We start from the raw sequence: 10,959 nt of genomic DNA, 5'->3' as shown, positions 1-10,959 counted from the left end.
AGTGAAAAATTGGCTCTTGCTCCATTTATTTTGTTTCAAAGATTTATGGAGCCCAGCAATCAAAACGGGAAAGGGATGTAATTTCTTTGACTATCAAAAGTAGTAATAAAAGGAGCAACAATTAGATTTGAAACTGCCAAACACACATACAATTAATATCAAACCACGGGGCTTTGTTTATGGGTTAATTTGATGTGAAAAGGCTTATTTTTTTTTGGTTATGAAAGAAAAAATGTTTTATTCTTTCACAAGGTCTTTAATTTCACATTTCAAAACCTGTGTCAACTTGTTTATAACAGGGCTATTGCAGCATGACAAGAAGTCCTGTGTCATTATGCTCAGACAAGCTGTTCAAAGTTTTAGTCACAGGGAGCGTGGGCGTTGGGAAAAGCAGAATTATCTCAATTTATGTCAACAAATGTTTTCACAAGACAAACAAACCATTGATTGCACATGACTTTGCTCTAAAAAACCAATCAAATGGGACGCCGAAAACGGTGGTGAGGCTACAACTTTGGGATGTTACAGGTGAGATAAAATGTTGCACTGTGTGTTCAGTTGCATGAATTCGGTGTTACAGTTCTGTTGTGTGATTGAACTTTCAATTTTGTATGAGTTTCACATCAAAATCCACACTGAGATGATCCTGCTGCAAAAACGGCACTGTGTTGGAATTAAAAATCTGGTAAACAACGTTGTGTTTCGACTATAACTGCCCGAGCTCCATAAGGTCACATCTTTTCTGTTGCCTTCAGGAGAGTTTTAGTCCCCAGAAACTGCAGCGTTTTCTTTGGCAATTAACAGCTGATACCAGAGCCCTTTCCCCTATGTTTATCTAATTTTAGTCATAACCAGTGTCCATGGAAACATACCATTTTATTTCAGAAAACTATTGTTGTTAGTCTCACACTTGTTACGTAACGTTTACAGTCTGTTTTGAGATTGCAAGTCACACGCTGGAGTAAACGCTTCTTTAAAACAGTATTGGGGCCAATTCATTCTCAATTCATTCATTTGAGGAAGCAGATCCCCTGCAATATTCAAAAACTGTACTGACACTTACATCCAATTTATAAGAAATTACTGAGGAAAAGGGTGCTATTACGTGAATAATTTGAATATGAATTAAGTTAAATGAACGTGAATTATCCTTAACGCTGCCAAAAATTTGAGAAAGCTGTGGGGCAGCATATATTACCCTTTATTTCTTCTTTCTACAAGGCCAGGAGCAGTTTGAGAAGATGTCCAAAGTGTACTACAAGGGGGTAATGACATTACAAAAAGGTCCACCTCGGAGGCTGCCTTGGAGTGGAAGCAGGACCTAGATAGCAAAGTTTGTCTTGACAGCGTAAGCTCGGTCCCTGCTGTGCTGCTGGCCAACAAATGTGACATGACAGAAGGGAACAGAGAGCTAGCCTGCTCTCTGGACCGCTTCTGTAAAGAGAACAGCTTCCCAGGCTGCTTGGAGACTTCCACAGAGGTATTGTATCCTTGTTTATTGCAGAGCAGTATGCATCAGGCAGGATACACTGGAGGTATAGAGCTGCTCTGGAGCCAGAAATCACCTTACTGGCTGAGTTTAACCTCAGTGGATGGGGCCGAATTTGAATATGTGGAAGGTCAAAACATGAATAGAAATTAAAAAATTATAATGACAGCCTTTTCATTAATTCAATGATAATGGCAGTTGTGATTTTGAAAGGTCAGAAGGTTGGCTAACTAGTCCACCTAAATACATTTTAGGCTAGTATGGCTAGTTTGAATGAATATTATTAGAAATATTTGCATGCATTTTCCCCTGAGCTTCAGTCTTAGCCAGAAAATTGAGGTTACCTGGCTCCATTCATTCAGGTTTATCTTAGCCAATTATTATTTTTGCCTTTGAGAGGTTTTTTGTACAAGCCTACCCTCTAAACTGCTTGTGTGTTGCCATCAGTGAATCGTGTACAACTGCATGAAGCACATTTATGAATTTTAACACTGCAGCTATAGTATATAATAAAATGTATTTTCAAACATTAACATATAGTTACAGCCCGGGCTCGTGCACTTCCCAAGGCTCTCACACACATCAAACAGTATAACAGGATTAACCAATGCATGCATCACCATGTTCTGAAACTCACATGTCCCTCACTGTTTACAGGACAATATAAATATTGATGAGGCAGGTGCCTTTCTTGTCAAGCAAATGATGCTGTTCAGCGCAGGCCTGTTCATCGAAGAGAACCACCGGGATGGGATCAAAGTGAACCAGGCACCCGGAGAGATTCAGAGCCAATCACTGTGCTGCGGGAGGCCAAGGCTCTGAGGCACAGAGCCAGGCAAAGGCAGCTACCGGTTAAACGCTCTAACAAGACCAGGCTTTTGATACTGAGCGGCTACCGAGCTAGATGTGCTGTGCTTCGTGTTTCGCACCGTTAGTGCCTTCACAACTGTAGTTTTGTCAGCCATATACTGCATGTCTCCTCCATAATGTGTGGACCGTGTGGGTTGTCTCATAATAAACACCTCCATGGAAACAATTGAGCTCAATTCTGTGGTAATCCACTGATACAGTCAGCAGGCTAATAAACAGATCAGCATGACCCACATCGTGCTGGGAAAACTCTGTGACACTTCCTTTACAAACAAGACTTGCTGATGGATGACCTACAATAATGAGCGGCCAGAATAGAGATATGTCAAGGCTGGTATTTTCCAAAACCACATGCAAGTAAGAAAGAAAAATGACCCCCTAATATTTCTGTATTTTTTTTTTAATCTGTCAAATATTGCTCAGTATGAGAATCTGTTTCATCTTAGCTCAAGTGTTACTTGTCTGTTATGCAACCCATGCATGTAATTATGTCCTAATCACTTTGCAGTGAGAGGAGCTAAAACCAGGCCATTATCATAGTCTGGAAGCACAACAGCCTGGCTTGATATGGCCAATAGCGGAGAAAGCTATCAGCATGACCTGATTTTTCTGGATGCTTTCTTAAGGAAATATGTGAAAATGCAACACGCAGCTACACCCTCCAGAGAGGGCTGTGTTTCTGAGTGTGCTATATTAAGTGGGCAGAGGGCGCATACCTAGTCATCAACAATAGAGAAATTTAAACAGTTATAATATTCTGCTGTATTTTTTTTTTTTTATATATATATATATATACAATTGCCTCACTGACCTGTATAGTGTGCCATCAGACTGCATTTTTGGACCAACATTTAGAAATTATAGGATTGTTGATGCGGAAAGAGTGAGAAAAATATATATATGCAAATGGCTCCTCAGATCTTGCAAGTGTATTATCATGCAGAATGTACTGCATGATATGTGTTCATTAATAATTTGCTCGTATTTTTTGCTGCAGGACTGACCAGTATTCACTGAAAAACACTGTCTGGCAAGCTTTGTTAGGTTGACATTATCTAGCAAATTATCTTGTGATAAGTACCATTAAAGGGTTTAGTTCAGTTTTTAACAGTGTAATGACACTCATTCTCACCACATCTTGGACTTTAATGAATTTTAATTAAAGTTCCCAGTGGTCAAAGGTCAGTACTTCAAATGTGCTCAATAAGTCCCAACTTAATCTTATAGCAAGTGGTGGGACGCCGTTAATCCCACCACATGAGCGGAGTTGTGAGATAGCATTTGATGAATTGTCTTTGGGATATTTTGTGAGAGTGAAACCTTGTCCTTTATGTTCACTGACATGTTGTATATTAGAGTGGTTATTTTTGCACACCCATCTGTTCATTGCTGTCCTATAGTTTTACTTTGCAGTGTCCTTGCTGTGCATCTGGGGATCTGTTCTACATCCTCGCCGCTAGGTAGTTATACCCAAAAGCTCTCTCTTGTCCACGTTCAGGTTCTGTCCAGCTACGTCAGGCACATTTACTCAAACACATTTATTTTTTTAACCCTGGATTTTTTCCTGTGTAATACACCCTTTTGCTTTGGTGTGACAGCATTTATGCATTTTGTTGATGAAGTGAGTTGCAACATGAAAGCCAGCATTGCAGTTTACCTTGTGTGGCAAATGTGCCTGAGGGAAAGTGAGTGAGAAGTAACACACAACTGCTAATTATGGATATATGTCCCAGATACTAGAGACCTAGATTCAGGAGTCATACAGGGATGCTGGCCCCAATACTTTTCACATTGGACACAAAAGCTCATCCTCATAACTTGTTGTTCATAAATATGACAGTCTGAATGAGAGTCCCACTCTGTGCAACAGATCCCATTACTTGTGCATTATTGATATTGCCCTATTTTATCGGCTCTCCAGCATGCATTTTCTTTGGCAGCTTCTTTCATATATTCATGATTGCATGAAAATTTCAATTTAGTCTAACTTGTGAAAAGGTTCATGAAGACTATGCACTATTGCGAGCTATCCTTCCCGTCTCTCCCTCTCACTGTATTTTGAATGACTCATTTACTGCAGGCCTGTGTTAATTTAATATTTACTCGCTGTACAAAGCAGATGGTTTCAATAATGCAGTTGTCAGAGTTGTATTTTACTGCATTGAAATGTCATATTTAAATTTGTCTCCAATGTGGCCTTCTTGTCTGAAAAATGGTTAATCCTGAATATATAAAAATATTGGGTATGTCAACGTGTCTAATTACTGATAACAAATAATATCTTTTACTATCTTAACTAGGAGTATCAATCCATGCGGCGCTGTCCATGGTGCTGAATTTGGCTTTATGAGCCGATGAAGCCTCTCAACAAAATACCACAGTTGGATTTCCAGATGGAATATTGGTAGAGTGCGCCATCTAGTGTAGAAGGAGCGCATGTGCAAACCCGGTAAAATCAATGTTTCAAGAGTGGGATATTAAGGATACTGTAGCTTTTTACTGGGTGCAGATGAGATCCAACAGCGACTGGGACCTGGCATGTGAGATCTGGTAAAAGCAGGGCAAGTGCGGTCCACCTTATGCAATTTAAAAGCAGAGGCCATCCACACGAAACTATCCAACTTAACCCCTAACTAGGTGGCTATTAGGAATATACAGTAAAATATACCATAATAAATGAAAAATTTAAATGTGATTTTTTGATTTTTTTTTTTTTAAACAGGGTTTGGTTTCTTTTCAGTGGAAGAAAAATAACCTAGTTTTTTCCTCCTTTGGGTAAAGACTAGAGGGCGGAAATACGGCCCATTTTCCACGCCGACACAACAGAATGGGCACGCACAACCTTTTTATATGCAAAGAGGACTTCTGTCTGCTTGTATCAAATTTCTCCGGTGTGGATTTCCACAGAGAGGCGACTGTCTATGAGGAAGACGAGCTTGTGCATGACTGGATTTCCACGAATCAACATCTGCAACGTTGCGAGCTCTCTTATTTCCTCGAGCATATGGCGTTATTTTGTTAATTCACTAAGTTTGCGAGCAGGCTTTGACAGTAGCTGTCACTAGAGCAGCCTCTCATCCGGGTGTCCGCAGAGCGCAGACTCAATCCCCGCTGCAGTTAACTGCGTTTCCGTAGCCAGTTTGCTACCAGCTGAGCCCTGGGAAACAGCTCACGGAAACGATTGATCCCGACCGAATAACGCCAAAGCTGGCCACATAAATGGTGGATTAACGCGGCCAGCGGAGACGACTCGCTAAATCAATGTATGTGCGCGCAGCTCGGGTGCTTTTGGAGAGTGCGTTGTCAACACCCTCCGTAACATGTGAGATTAACAGAGCAAGATATTAACTGTGCGTCTTTAGCCAACTAGCTAGCAGCTACCCCCCCTCTGTCCAATTTATGGTAGCTCGGTTGATCCTTATTCCCGATTTCAGCCGTTTCGTCTGTACCGGTGGAAAATGAAGAAGTTTAATATTCGGAAGGTGCTGGACGGCTTGACAGCGGTCTCCTCTTCCTCCTCCGCAACTGCACAGCCGGGTACCAGGGAAAATGATGTTATCCAGGAGACTCTTCAATCGGAGCATTTTCAGCTTTGCAAGGTGGGCTTCCCCTTAATAGCAGCTAAGACAGTTTTTTTTTTTTTTTTTTTTTTTTTTTTTTTTTTTGCATATTTCTGGACAACCGACAGTCAGATGACAGCGCCTGACCAAACGCCGACATTGCTCTTATCTCGATCCGCGCCGCTCATTAGGATGTAAATGGCTTGCCTTCAACGCATGCATATTGCACTAGAAAACACACGCTGCAAAAATGCATCCGAGATCAAATAAAGCCCAGGTTTATACCGTGGGCTAGCTGTGCAGACCTCCGCAGGGACTGTGTCTTAATCAGCTGACTGGCTTCTTATTTACCACGGGGGCTGTAGCCAGGCTGCCATAGCACCACACTGGAGCTGTTTGCATTGCACTGAATTGACGCCTCGAGTCAGTGACACAAGTTAGCTACAGCTAACCTGATCAAGTCATTACAGTTTGACAAAGCAGGGGCTGGGGTGGGAGGAGAAGGGGATCTGATCAGTCTGAGTTAAGCCTCACCTCACTGCTTGTAGCTTGTATTTAATCTGTTAGCCAGACATGATTTTCTAAAGTATTTTTTAGTCATGCACAGGAGCCAGCTTGGTCCTTGCTGTAGCCTTTTTTTTTTTTGTTTTTTTGGGTCTGCCTGTCTGTGAAATGTGGTGAACACCCTGGAGTGCCAACCCACCAGCTCTGCCCCAGCTGGGATCGGAATAGGTCAGGTCCCCAGGTTACAGTGGCAAGGCATTATCTATTACATAATGTTGTTGCAAGCTGTCTGTGCATGAGGTTATGGATGGCTTGGCAAGGTTGTTAACCCTAAATGATTGTGCCATGGATGCCTGATGGTGGGAGCATTTTGGTTTAAGCATTTTGTTTATATTCGCTGTGATGATTTAATGCGTGGTGGTTCTGCAAATATAAGGGGGAAATGAATGTTTTGGAGGCTTTACCTTATACGCATATGGCAGGTGAATGTCAGAATGGATGACGAAGTTACTCCATTTCTCGTTTGCACTGATGTTTTTGCTTTGTCGAATTTGTTTTGATAATGAGACACATTTTCCACATTGATGAATTGCGCCGCTTCTGATCATGATAATGCTCGATTGTTTTTTCCCTCCGGTAATGCCAGCTTTTAGTCACCAAAACATTTTGACTGTGTGGCAGATGATTGATTAGCTTACTCTAGCTCTAAAATAAATTCTGCTCTTTCCTACAGACTGTGCGTCATGGCTTCCCACATCAACCATCCTCAATGGCTTTTGACCCTGTGCAGAAAATCCTGGCTGTTGGGACTCAGAGTGGAGCTTTGAGGCTGTATCCTTTATTCATGGCAAATGAAAATGAAAGGAGCCCCACAAAGGAGGCAAAGTTTGAATGATACTAATGATTTCTCTGCATCCCACAGCCTACATGCACATACTCACACACACACACACACACACACACACACACACACACACACACACACACACACACACACACACATGCATATGTACATACCAAACCCTTGCCTAACATTGTGACAGCCTCTCAGAAAATGTGTGACCAAGCTGCTTCCTGAAGCTTCTTTCATCATCTGGGAAATTAATACTTTGAGTGACCTTTTTTGGCCCTTGTCAGGCAGCACTACAAAAAGAAAATCCAAACCAATCTGAAGGAAGTGGTGGGTGTAGAGCAACACACTATCTAGGCTGTGTTTCTCTGTAGCCAGCAGCCCCCTTCTCCAGGAGGACCCGGGCTCATTAGTGGTATCTCTGCAGTAGCATGAACAGCTCCTCTGCCATATGCCAAGGAGCCAACCTCATCAACTGTGCTGCCCAGTCTGTGCCAGGATGCCACTTCATATGTGCTGTAAACATCACTGGACCTGCTGTGCGCGGCTGTCAGGCCATGCGCGACGCACACATACACACGCAGTCAAGCTGCTACCGTGCTGCAGGGCCCTTGGGCAGTTGGAAAGCAGTTTCTGAGTCGTGTTTATATTTGTGGGAAAAATCTGTTTTTAAAACTAATCAAGCAGCTCAAATGAGCCCAAGCAACAAAAACGCCCACTGGATTCCAGACCATTAAGATTTATATTTGATGATTTGGGTATGTGGCCCGGGCTATGTTGTTTACCTGACGTCTGCAGGGTTCACCTGTTAGTGTGTACACTCAGGATTCTCCTTAGTGCTGGTGTCCTGCTCGGGAGACCCATCTGCTTTATTTAGATCACCATTAGAGGTGGCTCCATGCTCGTCTTTATCCACTAGATTAAGAGAGCATTGTGTTTACAGGGCAGCTCCCGAAGAACACACATTGCTTCCATGTTGTCCTAATGTGCACGGTGGAGCTGATGGGATTACTGTCATTCAGGCAATTGGTCCATTTATCAAAAGACAGGCTGTATCGATCCACCTCATTGCCCCTGGAGTTTGGAAATGCTGCCACAGCTCAGTAGACATAAGCTCAATGAGATGTCTACAAGCAATAAATGTCTACTTTTACAAGATCTGTCTCTACTACAGTGTTTTAATCAGTGTGTTATCGGAGACACTTCCCCACTGCTTTTTAATTAATTTAGCTTCAGCTTTTGGCCGTTACAAAACATTGAACTGTGTTCCTTTTTTTTTTGGAGCAAAGCAAAAAACAACCATTAAAAGTACTGCTGATTGAAAATACAGTAGAAGCTCATTTATAACCCCCAAGGGAATGGAGGTCATTGGGCATAGTGAAATGATTAGAACTTTTAAAAATTGGACCAGATGGACACAGACAAATTCCTTTCCTGTGGTTTAATTTGCAAATTAAATGCTTGCAATGTCGTGTATCAAAGCGGAGACATCAAATATGCATTTTTAACTCATGTTGGAAGCTAGAGGTTTGGATTGATGAGGTTGTAATGCAGAAATACCACTGAGCTTAAATGCTGTTTATATTTGTAAACTCCCTCCTTTTTTTGCATTAACTCCAGTAAACGAGGTTGCAAAGACTTGAATGTTTTTCTTGTTTTTGTTGGTGAGCTAGTATGATTAAGACAACTTCCTGCCTTGATGATTATCATTTGACTGCATAACGAAACCTGCTGATGTTGAAATGCTGCTTGGTAAACCACAGTGGTATACCAGATGGGGAAGTATTCATGTTTAAGGGGTGACACGAGTGTGATGTCTCTTCTTCTCAGGAACAGCCTGGAAACTGTCCACCAGGGCAAGATCCTCTGCTGCTTGCAAAATCATACATAGTGTGTGTGTGTGTGTGTGTGTGTGTGTGTGTGTGTGTGTGTGTGTGTGTGTGTGTGTGTGTGTGTGTGTGTGTGGGCCTCCTGTGCCTGCAAAGTCCCAGAAACTTGTGTTTCTACTAATAAGGTTACAGGACAAATAAAGTGCTAAAGGTAAACACAGTGCCCTTTAAACAGTCTCAGTTTACAAAGTGCTGAGTGAAGGCTTTGATGAAAAGGTTGCATGTGGGAAAAATGAAGTTCACATGCTCACACTGCTGAGTGTGTCAGGTTGAGGAAGTTCAGACAAAATATTCTACAAACTCACCATCGATAAAATCTTGTCCCCTCATGCTCCTCTTCTGAGTTTCCTTGTTGCTTAGAAAGCTGCTTGGCTCTGCAGCATTGTTATTGTAGCATAAAACAAAATCATTAACCAGGAATTTGTCTTGGCACTTTCATGCACATAGCATAATAATCAGGTAGTAATATTGCCTTGGTTCCATAAGAATAACACTGTTGGAGTCATGCTACTGCAGTATGCTCTTAACAACATGAATAAACAAATGTACAATGTGACATATTACAATTTTTGCTCTTTAGAATAGTGCTCTATTCCTGTTTATGGGAAGACCAGCAGCTATGAAATGGACTTAATGAATCCTGGCCCCATTGTGGACCTATGGAGACATGATACCCGTTAATAATTATGACAAATGTTGTGCAGAACTTGCAGAGCTGGGAGCCAAAGCTGGATGGAAAGGTCATGGGTGAAAGTGAGTTCAGCTGCCAACGGCCTTTGACTGGCGCCACTATAAGTCTGAGAGTCTGTGTTTGCCTCCATCTGTCTGCAGAAGTGATGCCCACTGTTGAGCCTGTCCTCAAACGGTCTCCTGCAAACCCCACCTTAGTTTGTTTAAGGCACTGAGGGATTGTTTGATCACAGCTATGTTAATCCTGCTCAGACATATCTCATTACAGTCTGTCAGCTCAAAATGGACTCAGAACTATAGGGAACAGAATGCCCTGTCTCTGCAGTTTTTATTACTTGGTGTGATCCTGGAAACGGTATTGGAAGCATCATACCTCATTTTATTTATGGGCCGCTCATATTTCTGCTGTTTTATTGTGTGTTTTTGTCAAACATATTCAAGATAGTTTGGGCTAAATTAAAAAGAAAAAAATGGTTATCATTTCCTGTTGGCTCTTCCCCTATCTTTGCCTCTTGACTGTCATGAGCATATCTCATGTTTGCTTCCTTATATCTCTGTTTGATGTAGATGAACCCCTCTTTTTTTTTGCTTCTTATTTCTCCTGGAGGTTTGTGGGATGCACAGTCACGGTGCCTACATGCCTGAGCACCACAGACTCCCTATTTCCATACGTGCAAGTCAGTGTAATTTTTGGCACCTCTGTGAGCTCGCAAACAGTTTAGAGTAAGGCTTGATCTACTGTTGGCTAAATGGGTGGCCTGGTTGTTTTGTGTGGACAAATTTAGCAGGCGGGGATTCTCTGACCTGCACTTAAGATTCAAATAGAAGGAGCTACGAGTGAAGACAAGAGACAACTAATCATGCTGCTGCCGTACTGGCTGACGCATGGAGATATGAATAAATACGGCAGACAGAGGCCACTGGTTTATAACTCAGGGGTTTGATTTGGTTCATCTTATTGCCAGGGCTTGATTAGGAATGCTGACTGATAATCGGAGTATATTGAAAAAGGAGAAATGGAGAAATGTTGGTATACTGTTGATCTAAAAGTTGATTGATTTGCCTCTTTAACATGCTATTGTTCAAGTGTTATTTTAAGTGCACGTT

At 41.9% G+C, this 10,959-nt stretch overlaps 1 protein-coding gene and 1 pseudogene across 6 annotated transcripts in view; both read left to right on the top strand.

The window, feature by feature from the left end:
* The first annotated feature begins 311 nt into the window (after nucleotides 1–311).
* Nucleotides 312–2,311, top strand: LOC115354472 (ras-related protein Rab-32-like; annotated as a pseudogene).
* Nucleotides 2,312–5,299: 2,988 nt separating this feature from the next.
* stxbp5b (syntaxin binding protein 5b (tomosyn)) overlaps nucleotides 5,300–10,959 on the top strand; it is a 35,705-nt gene continuing 30,045 nt past the window's right edge. For 4 of the 6 annotated variants that reach the window (XM_030082090.1, XM_030082088.1, XM_030082091.1 and 1 more), the window contains exons 1-2: nucleotides 5,301–5,958; nucleotides 7,157–7,254. In XM_030082090.1, the coding sequence (XP_029937950.1) occupies nucleotides 5,818–5,958; nucleotides 7,157–7,254 (239 nt within the window). In that variant the 5' untranslated portion in view covers nucleotides 5,301–5,817. Of the gene's footprint in view, nucleotides 5,959–7,156; nucleotides 7,255–10,959 lie in introns of all 6 variants that reach the window. The other 2 variants (XM_030082087.1, XM_030082092.1) reach the window with 2 other exon arrangements.

Source organism: Myripristis murdjan, chromosome 22, assembly GCF_902150065.1.
Source record: "Myripristis murdjan chromosome 22, fMyrMur1.1, whole genome shotgun sequence".
NCBI lineage: Eukaryota > Metazoa > Chordata > Actinopteri > Holocentriformes > Holocentridae > Myripristis > Myripristis murdjan.
This window is presented reverse-complemented; position numbering and strand designations above follow the sequence as displayed.